Source organism: Clavelina lepadiformis, chromosome 5 (genome assembly GCF_947623445.1).
Source record: "Clavelina lepadiformis chromosome 5, kaClaLepa1.1, whole genome shotgun sequence".
NCBI lineage: Eukaryota > Metazoa > Chordata > Ascidiacea > Aplousobranchia > Clavelinidae > Clavelina > Clavelina lepadiformis.
In genome coordinates, this window is record NC_135244.1 from 17,154,934 (window position 1) to 17,171,451 (window position 16,518).

A 16,518-nucleotide genomic window follows, 5' to 3' on the forward strand; every position below is an offset into this window, starting at 1 on the left:
ATGAACAAGACACTGGAAATTAGGACAAGACACATGTTCATGTCACGTGCAACGTTAAATAGTACTCGCTTTATTCTGTAAAACACACGTGTTTGGCCTTTTATATGAACATCTCGTCTGCGCATAACACCGCCGTAATGTTTTGTCATACAACTTCTAAGTCTTAATAGAATGAGAATCATGCGATTATTTTAATCATTTGATTTTGTAGGCATAGCAGATAGCAAATGCTAGTAAAAAGCAGTGTTACCAGGGTGGCGGTTTTCACACCTAATTGAGATAGTTCCTATATATCCAGGGTTGCCTTTTCAGCACTGGCAACTAAGGCAAATACAAATATCTCTGAAACTTATATTGTTGGTAAAACAGAAGAAACTTACTTTGTGACAAAAAAGTCATACTTTGCTCCGTTTGAATGGGTCAATGGATAATTTGACGGTGTTACTGCTTTTTTAGTCTTCCATGATAAGTACAAGATATTTATTTGACGTACTAGATATCGTGGCAACATAAGAGAGGTTTGAGCTCGATTTTTACTTTATAGGTTACTATATGATGACTTTAATTTACTATATGATAAGTATTTTGATTAATTATCTATCTCACATTGCGGCACGCGACGTATTTTTGACTATTTAGCAAAAATTTCACCTCGTGTCGTACCGATATCAGCTAAAGTCAAACTCTCATAAACACGGAAATATCCAAATATATATAACCGAAAATCTTTTAATCTCAAACAATCCTGTAATACTTTCCACAGAACCTCACTTGGTATCAGCTGTAGACGAAAATGACTAATCTTTAAAAGCAGCAGACATAATGTGAATCTAGGATCCTTCTATAATAACAGAGCTTGCAGTTCAATGTGATTTCTCTTTTTACATATATTCAGCACACGCAAACTTTGAATCAAACAAACATACCTTATACATAATACTGCTCAAAATCATAAGTAGAATGTAACAGAGGTAAAAACATTGTACATTGCTCAGAAAAGAATATTTGTTCTCATTCGATCCAACGTATAATTCTTGAAACGTTTGATAAAAATCATGAAAATAAAGACTTTTTCATATAATTCTTGAGGCCTATAAACGATAAAACTGAGTTGACATACAATGATATAGTTTACTCTGTGCACAGTCGGGCATGCCTGACCATTCTGCTTCCCAAGTATTTTGTAATTTTTATGAAAAAATCTTTAGTAAAGACCAACATAAAACTGGTGTAGTTTGTACATTTGTTGACAGCAGTTAAATTGTTTCCGAATAAATGCTTGTTTCCAGGCTATAAGAAAACAGTTTTGAAGTAAAGTAACAACAAGTTGGACGATTAAAATCGACAAACAACAAATGCACAATTCATAGAATGCTCTTCTAATAGCAAGAAAACCGCTGATTAAATTCGGCAGTAATTACGTAAAAAAAACTTGAAAAACATGTTACGAAATTATGGAGGAGAGTGGAAAAATTGCGTGGCAAGATTATATTGGAGAATTCGAGAAGACAAAATCAATTAGAATTAGACGAGAGGGTTGCATTATTTCAAGCGATCTTGGAAAATTTTGCAAGAAAAATGGCAAAAGTATCGTGATTTACAAAAAATCGTGATTTTTAACACCTTATGTTCACCACGATTGAGCCAGTAATGGCAAATTATGAAAAAAGTTTGGAAAAAACATGTCTTATTCAAAAACACATGCTATTATCGTTCGCGAATTTACACGTTGTAAAGTTGTTATACAAAGACTTCTTCCAGCACTGGTTCAATAATAACCAGATTTGAGGGAAAAGCGTAATCAGAATAAAACGAAGGCAATTAAAACAAACAGCATACTTGGCAGGAGAACGTGCCTCTTGTGATATGTGAATCCACTTTGATTGTTTTGATTGGATTGAGGTAAAAGAAAAGTAAATGGGAAGTGATTAATGCAAAAAATAGTCACAAGCGATAACCAGCAGATCATGTACTAAAACTGATATTTTGACAAGCATTGACGAAATTTTCGACTGACGCAAGTAAAACGCACTGGTAGACATTTTTGTGATACCACTGCTAATGAAAAAGGATTGTGCATTTATTTCATCACTTTTCACAAAAAAATTATATCCCCATCCTGTAACTCAGTTTTTTTGTGGCATGATTTCAGAACCGTTGTTAAAATTCGGTAAGCCCGTTTGCTTTTCACCATCCGCAAAAACATTTCTGGGCTTCGGAATCAATGTCTGTAGCTTTGTCAACATACTTGATGTACATAACCTGGAGCCTACAAACACTAGAAAAACAAAAGGCAAGAAAACGGCTCATGTTTAGATTCTCATGTGTGTCTCTGCTGCAAACATTGTCGCCTGCATAATAACACCTCTTGTAAACTTGTCTAAGACGACCGGAAATTTGCAACAAAAGTGAAGAATCTTTCGCATTTCTTTAAATTGCCCGTATATTTTATACCATGGGCTATCAGTACTGTTCGGAAGATCAACGTGAAGGACCACTTTCTGCAGAAATTCCGCTTTGAATTATTTCGTTAATCTGTCCGCGCTTGCTCCTCGACAGTTTTCTGCGACGGAAAAATTGATTCAATTGAGTTAAAGTCTCTTCATCACCGTCGGAAAACTCCGGCTTTTGTGAATTGTTTAAAGACGGACTTCTAAAGGTTGATTCAGTATGGACATCCACTGGATCATACATACTTCTTGTGTTGTTTACGGTTGGCACCTTAGTGTCCCCCTTTATTACGTCCGTGTATTTTCGCAGGAGATCTGGTTTGCGGACTCTGAGTTTGGTCCAAAGCGACTTAGGCCGCATGGAGAGGTTGTAAACCCCTTCCAGAGTCGTCGGGTGCTTGGGATCCTCCTGGACTTCACAAAGAGTGAGCAACGTCGCTGTGAAGTGCATCAGCAAAAGTCGGGACAACTCATCCCCCGGACATTTTCTAGGTCCGAAAGAGAAGAGTAAGTATTTGTCGTGGGGATTTCGAATCAATTTTCCATTTGCATCCAGGAAACGTTCCGGAATGAACTCATCCGGTCTGACCCAGTGTTCCGGGTCATGATTTGCAGCAAACTGATTCACAAAGACCATCATATTCTTGGGAATATGGAAACCTCCGAGCACTGTTGCCTCGGTAACCACATGTGGAATTGTGGTAGATGTGAACGTGGAATGACGGAAGATCTCATGCATACACGCCTCTAGGTAAGGGAAGTCTCCTCTGTTAGAAAAATCTGGAAGTTTATCCCCTGCTAGGACGGAGTCTAGCTCTTGATGAATCTGCAAAGAAAATTAGCAATACTGTTAATTGTAAACTCTGTAAACAAATACAACAAACCAAAATCAAGATAATTTATAAAAATAACAAAAAAGCACCTTTTCCTCCTTTATAAACAAAAGGCTTTCATCCGGAATGCTAAAAATCGAATACCTTTTTCTGGTGCTCTTTGAAGTACATCATATAGATGAGAACCCATTGTATTGTAGTGGAAAGCGTATCTTGCGCTGCTCCGAAAATATCAGTAGTTAGCGCCATTATGATGTCATCTTTCATCAACCCATTGGGTTCCTTTATTCCTTCTTCTATAAAAGTGTCGACCACATCGCGAATGTTACCGTACTGGTAATTCTGTTTGTGTTCTTCAGTTCTGTAAAATTCGTTTTATTTGTTTCATCTGTCTGTTTATAATTTTGTTTTATTAATGGTTAATGGATGTTTCGGGGAAGTTGACCAACTAAACAAAGCAACTCACCGTAGCTTCATCCATTTATTGAGGCGGTTAGTGAGAAAATCGAAATCTTTGATTGCTTTTTTAAATTTTGGGAAAACCTACGAAGAAAAGCAAGAATTAGAAGACAAAAATTGTTATTTCTCTCTTTAGATATCTCTTTAGCAAAAATTACAAAGAAAAGCATAACCACGTGATCGCACATTATCTCCAGGAAAGCGTGACCGGAGCACAACACCGTCTCGCGATGTGCAAGTGGAGGATTACAACAAAACTTTGCAAAACATATTTCAAATTCGTGATGCCAAGGGGCGCTGAAAGAGGACAAACCACCTATTATGACGCCACAAGTCTCCCATGACACAATAAGTGCACACTTGACTGGCTAAAAGAGCAACAAAATATGCTGGCTGGCGGTGGCGCATTAATTATTTCTCATCTTGTTCTTATGCTGCGTTACACGTCCAACCAATTTCGATGAAACAATACGTCACCAACGATCCTTCTCGTGAAAGCAAAACGATAAATTATTTCTATATGGCGTGCGAGTAATTATGCTGCACAGGATCGACCGCAAAATGATTAGGATCCTGATCAATGTTCATTGTTTAACGATTTGAATACTCGGTAAGTTGACCACTTGGGCACAAAATAGGTAAAAAGTACTCTAATAGCCATTGCAGCAGATTGAAAATGTGATTCTCAAGGCGGCTGACAGAATAAAGAAATAGCAGAAAAGAAATTACAAATTAGCATAAAAAAGAAGCAACAGTATAATTGCTAAAGGTCTCACCGAAATGTTTTATTCTAGATCGGGGGCAACTTTTTGCTGCCAAAGGTCGCATTTCAGTTCACTGGGAATCAGTATGCATAGACAAAGTATTGCAAAGGTTGTTTATTAGTAGTATAATCACAACAATAAAGCTATTTATCATGAGATAATGGAACAATATTTGGTTCCAAAAGCCTTAATTTTAGGATATATTGGTCCTCCAGGTGAAAATCGGTCAAAACTAGCAACCATTACAAATATATATTAGTCAGCAAGGAAACGGTTAGAAGGTAGCCTAGCCATTCACCGCATTGCGATCTAAATAGCTTAAACACGTCTCAAAAGAAAACCGCTTTTGTGGTTTGTGGATTATTACTTGTGTAGACCAATAACAAGCTTTTATATGGCAGGTGAAGTTGACTTCATAAGTTTACCCATGTATGTTTACTAACCATCAATGGGTGCACGTTTTTCAGCTTTATGTTTACTACAAAAATTTCGGAGAGCTTTCCGCGTTCTGCAAAGGAAAAACATCAAAGCGAAATCAAAACGATTATTTCTGCAGCTCAGACTTTCTTATCCAGGTTAATAAAAAACTAGCTATATCGCGAGTTAAACAAAGAGGAACTGCAGTACGTTATACAACATTAGTATCCCTTCTCAACTCAACCGCTGAGATGAAACGCTTAAACAATATTAACTTTACTGCACGTTTATTGAAATTCCAGCGAGAACAACTGAAAAGCAAAATTTTTCCTGTTGAAAACATGTTTTGATCGGTCGCTTGGTGTCAGTAAAGGTCTTAATGGCAAACGCATACATTGTGACAGACAAGGTCATTCAATTTTGAACATTTTCCAAATTCTTTGTATTAGAAAATGATTAATGAACCCACCCCAATAGCGCATAGCACCATTCGAACCAGACTTACAGCGTGCAATACACTCGAACTGCTGACACGAAATCGCCCATAGACTCATTTCTATACGCCGCAAAATCGCTCATTCTAACCTTCCCTGCGAGTCCAAATACCGGGGTGCGAGATTACGAGACAGATAAAAAGAAAATTGCACGTTCCAAAATAGAAGAGAGGAAAGACATTCGTTGGTGCAAATTAGAGACTTAAAATTTCGGCAACTGCCCCGTTTCTTCAAAATAGATTTAAAGAAGGAAAATAAACTGTGCTAAAAACGTAAACAAGCGAACAGGTGACAAGAATTTGACTAACTTAAATGTTAACTTTTTCTTCTTCTAAGTATATGATAAGGATAAAAATTATTGCCAGCAGCTCAGAGTTTCGCGGGATAAATGATGCTTTGACGAAATAAGCAACGAAGGAAACCTGTATGATTACAAGTACACTGTTTATATGGAAACTATAAGCATAAAATTACATTTACCAATAAACATTATATAATAATCAGTTAATCTCTTCACAAAGCAAGATATAAGGTAAAACAGCGATACAAGACGAAATTACCACAATGAAAAGTCTATAAAATCGAAAAGAAATTGCAGGATCGAGCAGCCGTTATGGTTGAAATATCACGGTTCATTTCAAATGTTTCACGCCAATGCTCTCTTCGCATAATCAGACCACGACATAAGGAGCCATTTCGCCACCGTGTAACGATCCTGGCGGTTGTCACGCGATAAACGCCGCCGCACATTCCACCGACGATGAACTCGGCTCGGGTCATCCTCGAAAAAGGAAGAGAACAATCACAGACAATAAAAATGCGACCACGTGATAAACGAACTTGAGTCCTAAGGTTAGTCGGGCGACGGGGCAAACCATCGGGAAATTTCCCGGTCACTGTGTTGAAGATTCCGCCCCCATATTCATACGCGTATTGTTTGTTTTCTCCGACTATCTATGCAGTCCAGGCGAAAATCAAACCCGAGTTTGGCAAATTCACGCAAAAAGAGAGAAACACTCACTTGATCAACAAACAATAAAGATACGGGAGTACATACATTGTCTAAGAGTTTAAATTATCTGTAAAAAGCAGAGCTTATTTAGGACGTTGCATAATAAACCCGTGAAAGACGTTTTTGTGTCCAGAGTATAACAATTCAAATATTTCATAACAAATGTCGCCGTATAAAAACCACCGGACGTAAAAGTATCTGACAAAAGATACAATGACCAGTGCCCCGGGTATTTCAATGGAACTTCGTTTTATTTTTAGTAGTTTCACACGCTTTTAAAAGGAAAAAAATTATATACCTTTATCCAAGGCATGACGTCGATTTGACTTCCTGCCCCAACCACTTCGCCAAATTGGAGGTTTAGGCTGACCAGGTCTTGAAATTCCTGAAAAAGAAATAGCACATTATTACATTCATTCTATCTTTGTAATTCGGTGGTCAAAAGAAAAAAATTATAATTAGTTGCGGAAAACGCCTGGTCTAAATTCGAATTCTATCCATATGAATAAACATTACCGCCAAATATGCCTTTTTAAACAGTTTAGGCGATTTTCGACTTAAAACGAGGCATTTCCTTAATCCTCTTTTACCCTTAAAAAGTCTTAACAGTGAGATATCTTACAAAGTATAACGGCTTTCATAAAGTTTTAATTCTGAAGTGCTTTCACTGATGGAGTATTAGGTGTGAGGCATCAACAAAAACCTATGACATTAATCACATGTTATGGATGTTTCACTGTTCAGCTGATTTAGCAAAATTTAGATTTTGTGAAAATAAAAAATTTAGATTTAGATTTAGAACAGCAATCAAACAAACCTAGAAATTTTTTTATGCTTCCTAAATTTTGCTGAACGTATCAAAAGTATTTTAGAACCTTTTTAAGCATTTAAACTGGCGGGAGACTTTTCTTGAAATTATTGCTATTTGCAATAACCTGTAAGTTATTCCAAAATCTACTTCATGTAAAAACACCGCCTTTATTTTTAATGCTGCTTATTTAGGTATAACAATGTATGGAGATACAAAAATGGATTATAGGTACCTAATAATTTGTTGAATTATACCCATGACGTTACACTGAAAAGAAAAATGTTACGCCTGAGTGATTTGTATGTAAGCCCAGACTGATAACAGTCGTCAATCCATTACAATTTAATTGAAGTCCAGAACTTAGTCCCACTGCATTGTGATGTCATGCTTCCAAAAAAAAACAAAAAACATCACAATCTGAAATAAACGACAATATACACTAACAACTATATATTCAGCAACTTTTTCAAAGCAATATGCCTTAATCATAAGATGGAATGATTATTCTTCAAGTTTAAAGACTTCAAAATCACACCTGTTAATGGTCACGTCTCTGTGTTTAAAACGTATAGGAAACTGAGACCGCTTTTACAAAAGAGGAAAAACAGGAATTATTATAATGAATTGGTTTTTAAGAGATTTTAAAAACGGGGCAACAAGCATCCAACAGAGATTTCTGTAAATCATTTTCTTTTCGCTCAAAGCAACCACCGAATTTAATCAAGAAAAACGACAACGTAACAAATAAAGCATACCAAAACGATTAACCAAGAAAGTAGCTTATTTCGGCAAAATCCAATAACTCAATGACTTGGTTTATTGACAGCAGTGCTGCTGGAAGGCTATTACGTATACGCTGTATAAGCTCTTTAGGTTAAATGCGAGACTTCGCACGCGTCTCTAGCCTTCTCAAAGGAAATTCTAATCATGCTTTTAACAAAACCACTATTTCCTGCTTCGCTTAAATTGGCGAAATGCAACACAGACTACTTTAGCTTTGTATAATAAACCTTCTGTGGAAACCCGATCCATCAGCATTCACTACAGGTCAACAACAGACAAAATTTTTTTGGAGGTTGTAGATGACAACAGAGGGCACCACAAGTCGTCTGATAAGAATAACGCTCGGCAGTGGCCAAAAGTGCTACCGGTTAGGTTCAATCGTCGCAAATCTCAGCTTAGTGAGGGTTAATTTACCGGCTAAAATATATGAGATAAGGACCTCGAAGCCACACCTTTAGTTTGGCTTCTACATTACCAATTTAATTCAAGGAAATTCACGGTCGCGTGCGAAGGGAAATGGCGGTCGACGCCTTTCTGAAGCTCGAGCTCAAGATTAAATCTCTATCGCAATCGTTAATTGTTTAATTGCTTCCCAAATCCATGCACGTATAACTTACTACACTGTACGCAACAGTACACTATGGCAAAAGCTTTTATTTGAGGCGTTTTATTTTGCAATAGTTAGACTTCAAAAAAATATGTAGGCCTATTTTAAACAAAGGGCAAGCCGCGAACCTACCACATTTAAGCTTTATAGAAACCAGGACATGAACAACGGTTAACGTTTACTCGTTGACTTACAGGCCACAACATATACAAGTTCTATATTCGCAATCTTGGCTACACGGCATGGTTTGGTTCACAAAAAACATTTCTCTTGTAGCATTTTCCAAAAATCTTATCTTAATTTTGACCATGCAGCTATACGAGTAAATTATCTTGGAGTTGCTTTGAAAATTAAAAGACATTCGACATTTTTCACCTTTGGATTTGACCCGAAAAGGGTAAAAAACAATATTCAACCTTTTGTCAAGAACACCTAAATTTTGGAAAAGAAAGACAAACTTGTTTTTAACAGAAAACTTTCACTAAAGATGTGTTAGAAAGTGGTTTTCTTCAAACACCATGCAAGGTTATGCCTTATCTCTATCAAGATTCCAACTTTAGCTCAAATGGCCAAAAAGAACCGAATAAAAGTTTTTCAGAAAATTTGATTTTCAGACAAACGGAGTTTTAAACGCAATGATGCACGTTTTTGACATTTCAAATGATGAATATAAACAGGGAATTCCATCGCAATTTTGAAACATGATACAGCATTATTATAATCTGTGGTAAAAATTGTGAATGTTAAATCCTACAGCGATAAAAATGTTGATAAAGTATTTTTCCGATACATGTCTTGGCTAATTCAGTAAATTGTCTTTTACTCATGTCGTAATAATCAAAAAAAGAGCACCGGACAAAATGTGAAATAGCCAACAAGATACCGTGTATTTTTTAAAAGTTCGTCATATGCTTGCTGTAACGATTAAAGCTGAAACCTTTGCGTTCACACGCCACTTTGGTCTGTTGTCACGATATTTACCACGCCACATACACATTTTGTGCCTACATTATGGAAGAATGAAAAACATAAAACAATTAACCTTAATTAACTATAAACCTGCGGGCTCTCATTCATATTTAAGGTTTACTAAAGCATCCGCACTTATTCTTATAACTATTAACAGATTAAAACCCGACGTTTAGGATGTAATGTCGCAAAACTGAGTTCACTCACAATCACATTTACAAATTATTATCACCTAGGTCATCTTAGAAAAATTATCTTTATTAAAATTTTTACAAGTGCATAATCGCTATCCTCTGTTAGCAAACATAGTCATTACAAATTGTACAAGCATTATGTAACCGTAGTCATACAACGTAGATATACTTTTTGTACTTTTTCTTATCTTTTGAAGCAATCACGCAAGTCCAGAAAAAGAACACTTACAAGTCGGGCGTGTTAGCAACGATCAATACAGACATCAAAATAGTTGACCATTAATAGCAACAGTCGGCCATCTTTACCTGGTAATTGCGTGTGGAGCTTGTTTGGTAAAAAACGATCTTAGCACGCTATCGTCCGGTGATGACTACCATGAAACAACCTGGACTAACCGCACAGCTAAGATAATAAAGATAAGTAACCAGTAGCTGGTCAAATTAATCGCATTAATCTCGTCATTGACACGGAGTCATCGCCTAAAAATAACCGCCGGACACTTCTCTCATGTCGTCACGGCTATTTTTTAACAGTTTTCCAGTTAAGGTAAGGTCCAGGTTCAAAGGTTAAGTGCGTTGTAACAAACGTCATTGTAGATTTCCTGGTACGACTTAAAATTTTCATGCGGTTTTTACTTGGTGCGTGACTTAAATTTTGGCTTGCTTGCCAACAGGACATCCTGTCAAATTTCACTTGAAGCGCGGCACTATACTGATGACTGTGTTTATTTTTGCCGAGGTAAAAACACGGACAAATTCATGAACCATTTCGGGCGCGCGATAGAGTCTGCACGCAAACCTTTCAGTCTTGCTTGTCAAGCTGCAAATCTTAACCAGACGTGAAAATACTCAAAAGAATAGATGGAAAGTTGTTGACACATTGCCCTATAAAATATAAGTTCGCGAAAGGCGTTTGAAATTGCTTTTATTTTTCTGCACGCGATGTGAAATCTATGGTACAAGTTGGTTTATTTGATACCTTCATCATTTATACCCAGCTTTTAGCCACAAGTTTTGCGAAATATTTAAAGTTATGAAAGTTTTTAAAATCCTTTATACGTGACTACAAGCAATTCTACAAAAGAACAGTAACGTGTTTATAAATTCTAAAATGCTAAAAAGCTAAAAATAATAAAAAAAAAACAAATTAAAAGCTTTTTTATTTAAAAAAATTAAGAACATTTGTTATTGATCACGGTTGGTGCGATGGATAAGCAACTCTATAAAGACCAAACTAATTATACTCGTCAACGCGTTTGTATCCCATCAGTCGCTCTGATCTGCGTTCAAACTGCGGCACGAAATTTCCACACAAACTGCATTTTACAAACAAATGAACAAAATTTTCTTTTCTTGTCTCGATATTTTTGCTTTTTTTGCGCTTAGGGACACGAATTTCGGAATTTCTGTACAGGGCCATGCATTGCTAATGCGGAAAACGCAAAGTGTAGAATTTGCAATGAAACGCAAAGTGTGAAATTTTGCTGCTAGAAAAATCTACTTTGCATTAAATTGCGATTTGAAAAAAAATTTTCCAGAAGAAAAAAATCCACATAACTTTCAATATCTTTAACACACTCATCGTTTTGTCGCCAGGCGTTTGCAGATTGTGAGGGTACGCTTTCGCTATAGACAAAAAAATCGCATTCCAGCGAAATAAAAGTTTGTTCGAAATAGTCGACCGTCGCAGACGCACAACAAACAACATCAAATCAACGATTTTTTCCAATCACTTTGCAGTTGCACTTGCCTTTGTCACGAACACAAGATGAACTTAACAGCCGAGTTCAAACGACGATTTTTTCCATTTTCCGCGTTTTTTCGTGTTTTACATTATTGCGTACAGGTGGAAGTCACCAATTCGAGGCGCCCAACCAGCCATACATACTGCTTTGCAAGCATTCTTAGCTTCAAACCAGACAGAGATGCAACAAATATGTTTTACAGTTAAACAATTAAAATCAAATTATGATCGTGTTGGCAATGTATCGCAAACAATTGAAATAAAGTTACAAAAAATATGTCAGAAAGAAGTCGCCAGATTATAGTCCTGCTTGCACAAATTCCAGACAAGCATGAAAATCTGCAACATGTTTGGGGACGACAACCAAATGTCACGCTTAATACAGCATGTGGTCCTGTATTTGGGCGAAACGAATGTTGCGGCTTGCTTATATGTATAGTAATATGAGATCGGTAAAAAGGCGCGTTTTTTGACACCAATGATAGTTTCATCTGAGATTCTTACAACACTTAAGCCGATTCTATTTGCAACCCGGTAGGTCTTTTCCAAACAGTGACTTAACCCAAGCATACACGTTCAACGGATTGACAAGTAAATGATACGAGCAAACTATCGCCGCAAATACTATAAGTCTTAAAGTTAACGTGAGCATTTAGGCGTCGAATTAGGATTATTGAAAAAAGACATCTTTACCCTAACCTAACTTTTTTCTGTTTCCTGTTGTGTTTCTTTCTTTACCTACGTTATAAAATATGTCTGATGGTTTGCTCTTTTTCGATCCGGTGCAAAACAAACTCGAACGGGTCCATGCAATCATGAGTGGATTACCACAATTGGGCTATACCACTTAAACAACTTTAGAGAAAACGTCAGCACTTCGCACGCAAGCTATGGTTTCTCCTTCTTCTAAAGATGACAATAAGATAATGCGACGATTAAAAATCATTTCGGTTTAGTTTCGAAAGCCATCAACGTTTGCTAAACAACGACTTTAAAAAAAATCAAACTCCAGATTCTACTACAAGTTAATGTTGGGAATACATTCATAAGTTATTTAAAAGATATTTACTAACTATATATGAACGACTTAACACATATTTATGTCTAGCTAAAAAATTTCTTTTTTGCATTAGAAAAAGTGTAACGATAACAAAGCAATATGCAGCTACCTCAAACTCAGTTTGCTGAGATTTCAAAAATTGCTCAAGGCGCAATAATGAGAAACATTGAAGTTTTGAGAAGCGTAATTTGTCCTCATTTTAAAAACCATTACAGGCTTAGCCTCACTTGCATTTTGAAAAATAAGTTTCAAAAATCGAGGAATTTCCAAAATGAGAAATATCTTCGCTTGATTTTGACTGAAAAGGGGATGCTTTTAAGGGACACATCTCGAATCTAAGATCAACCTATTGATTTGCACAAAACTGGCTCTCGTAAAAAATGGCTTCATTACTATTACGTGTCAGCACGAGATTGTTTAGGTTGTTACTAATGGCGACATGTACTAGTCACGTGGATGTGATCATAGCTGAAATGTTTTGATGATGATTCATCGGCCCGGGTGCTTCACAGACAACTGTGAAAGTTTAATGATATAGCACTGTCTTAATACGATGATCCATTTTGTGTCATAACAAATGAATTGTTTTCTTAAACGCCCCTTCTTAAAACAATCAGACGAAAATGGGGTTAATATGAAAGTAAGTCAATTTATATTTTCGACTTGTCAAGAATTTGTTAAAAATCGCGGCTAAAATTCAAAAATGAAAGAAATTGTAATACAACGCGCAACCAGACAGGAAAAAGTCCTTGAAATATCTCTTTTTGTCCAACTCAGCAAACTTCCCCTTATGGGGATCAACACGCTGAGGTTAAAGTGCAAGAATTTCATTTCGAAGTGGTTTTAAAGCCAAGTTTGTGCCGGAATGTGAAGCAATGAAGCGCGACCAACAGGTTGGGCAAGTTATAGCACCTGGAATACGGCGTGACAGCATTGCCTTCGCTTATCCATTAAATCGCTCAAACTTGGGGGGGGGGGCACATCATGGGACGCTGTTAAGTTCAAGCAATAATCGCAATTGCCTGTCAAAACCATCGTGTACTTTGGAAACAACTCCGCGCGTTAGGCGCACATCTTACGGACGTCAATGCAAAATTACAGTTTTACAAATAACTTACTAAAATTTGTCTGCCGTACTATAAGCGTTTATAAAAGCAAATAGTTTTTGACAAACTACGGGAGTTGGATGATTACAGTTGAAAAAAGTAGTTTGTCATCATCATAATCACTTTAGTAAGTTTAAAATGGTCGGAATAATTCCGTCAAAACAATATATCTTAGTTATATATATCTACTATAGTTAAACTTATTATACGACCTTGATCTTATTCCAAGGGCTAACGTTCTGGTTCCAATTTTTTTATTTTCCAAGAGATGGCATTATCCTTTTTATGTGGCCTAACCTTAACCACGATATTTCAGAGTCCAGAAAAGGAAGAAATATAAACCCAAACAATAGTATAGATATAGAATAATCAGCATCTACGAAGATAAAAACATGAAGGGTGTCCCCCACGTACCTTGTTCGTGTATTCGTAACGATGTCCGAACATGAAAGCGCACACCACGTTTGCTATTGACACATTTACGGTCATTTCCGGCTGTATGGCACCGGTTTTGCTTGCGGCACATTGCTCATCTATAGAGCGTACCATTTCGATGGCTTCCTTGCTAACATAGCTCTCCAACATCGCTCTTGTTTCGTTGGAGACGATGAATTTATGGAGCAGTCGAATAATGTGTCCTTTCAAAATCTTCCAGTTTTCTCCTTGGGTCTGCGAGCTGTTGAAAACGATTCCTTTTCCTTGAGAGATTTTCTCGAACGATTTGAACTGCGGTCTGCCCGAAAATATATGTTTCTGTCGGCCTAAAGCTTCCTTTATGGAGCGGTACGTGCTCAAAACCAAAACGTCAACCCCACCGAGTTTCATGAGAAAAATTGGTCCATATCTGGAGGAAAAAGGATATCAAGCTATTCTGTGCATTCTTGACTATTTCATCTGATTAACAGCAAAGGCAGACAAGCAGATTATTTTAAAATTGCTATTTTTGACGGTTATTTAGTAAGGTTACGAGCCACATAACAGTAGGATAGAAAAAATGGTGACTTACTTTTTTGACATGGCCTGCAGTGATAGCTGTGGTTGACTACCAAGTGAAATTGCGTTTCCAATTATCGGCCACGGAAAAGGTCCGGGTATTCTAGGGCGATTACCGTACAAATACTGAATGAATTGACGTGTCAGTAGAACAACGATAAATACAATTAAGAGTTCATTCTTGTACATGCCGACAAATTCATAAAACAAATCCAAAATGGGCATTTTTCTGATTTAATTTCCGGGTAAACTTGCTGTCCAAAAATAAAAAATTGTCCAAGATATGATGGCCTAGAACTCGGAGGAAATCACGCTGGAGCGATAATAATTAGTCCAAAAATTTTTTTATAAAAAATCCTTTCTCTAGTCAATGCATTTGACAGCGCCTTAATGTCTGCAAGAAATCTGCAAACTAAAGTTTAATACTTGAGTAAAATTTAATCCTTGTAAACACAGACAACATTTTAAGCACAATTAGGTAGCCCTGTAATGATATACTGATGACATTAAGCGCAATTAACTGGCCTAACATGACCTGCTTCCTCATTTTGGGAACTATTACAATAAGCCAATGAAACCTATCACACGTGTGAAGTTAGCAAACAAGAAATAGAGATGAAATGACTGACTACAAATCCAGAGCTGTAACAAAAGAAATAAAGAGAACGGGGGAGACGATGCGAACTACATAAAATCGTGCCTATACATCAATAGAAATTTATGACAATAGAAACTTTGGTTATTTAAAGAGCATATTCTGCATCGTAATTATGTAAACACAGTTTCGATCCACTTCTGCAATCAGGTCAAAGGTCGTTTTTCTTCTTGTAAAGAGATACAGCATTGCTTTTAGTTTGGGGTTTTCCAAGTGCACTGACAGAAACGTTGAGTCTTTATTGGGACGAAATTTTTCACGGTGACTTTGTTTAATCTCGATCAAAGAACCGAGACATAGGCCTATAATATATGAAATACGTAACTCTTTGGTGCTTGGAATATTTTATGGATCTGCGCCACGGTCATAATTTGCTTTAGGCGGGAGTATTGGTGACGTGCGCATGTGAAGACTTTTTTTTGTAAACTGTTGTCAATGAAAAATCGAAAAGTGATGGATATCCGAATTCTTTTGCGAGTGCTTGTTAACTATCCTCTTCAGTTCCTATCGTCGCTCTGTTTGACACTTTTTGTCAAGAACCGCCATAAAACGCGCCATAGTGGTTAGTTTACAATACGCTCTTATTGTGACAACATAAGGTCTGTATTATGACAAATTTCGTCTTAAAAGACCCTCGGAGTAACGCCCGAACGTTAAATCCTTTAATGTTATTAGAGCAATACAGTTTAAAAGGTGACCAAATTAAAATCATATTTACATTATTGGGAGTATGCCTACAACAAGGGATTGGGTCGAAACGAAATTCTTCTGGGCTGGATTATTGGCACAGGCCGTAAATGTTCAAGATATTTTCAGAGAACAATGATATTGAGGTCCTATAGAAAAAAATACCCAGGTTTTAAAGGTTAGGCCTCTTGTACACCGAGAACATGGCTTTGGTATATAGGCAGACCGGGTTAAGGCTTTATCATGGGTGTTGTGGCTGCACTTCTCCTACCAACCTTGTAATAGCGAGCTTTTAAAAAGTTAATAACATTCTGAAAGGCCTTCACTTAACACTAGATAGGCTACATACAAACCACTTCACTAAAACGCTATCTCTAAAATATTGTCACCTCTACTGTAAGTTGAAATAGCATTTGCAGGCACAGCTTAATTGTGGATATACCGTTATGCATGAATTAAAAGCATGCATGCATGGAAAAA

The 16,518-nt window shown here is 36.8% G+C and overlaps 1 protein-coding gene across 1 annotated transcript; it reads right to left on the reverse strand.

Moving 5' to 3' along the window:
• Positions 1-850: 850 nt before the first annotated feature.
• Positions 851-15,278, reverse strand: LOC143460842 (cytochrome P450 1A1-like). The gene is made up of 6 exons (XM_076958484.1): positions 14,710-15,278; positions 14,118-14,547; positions 6,728-6,814; positions 3,750-3,826; positions 3,428-3,644; positions 851-3,276 (listed from the first exon to the last, which is right to left on the reverse strand). Exons 1-6 carry the CDS (start codon positions 14,919-14,921, stop codon positions 2,482-2,484), a joined length of 1,818 nt encoding a protein of 605 aa, XP_076814599.1. The 5' UTR covers positions 14,922-15,278; the 3' UTR covers positions 851-2,481.
• Between the last annotated feature and the right edge of the window lie 1,240 nt (positions 15,279-16,518).

Coding starts and splice junctions, on each gene's coding strand:
- LOC143460842 (XM_076958484.1), bottom strand. CDS start 14,921: ATGCCCATTTTGGATTTGTTTTATGAATTTGTCGGCATGTACAAGAAT. Junction 14,548..14,709: donor CTGCAGGCCATGTCAAAAAA/GTAAGTCACCAT, acceptor TTTTTCCTCCAG/ATATGGACCAATTTTTCTCA. Junction 3,277..3,427: donor TCAAAGAGCACCAGAAAAAG/GTATTCGATTTT, acceptor TTTTCTTTGCAG/ATTCATCAAGAGCTAGACTC.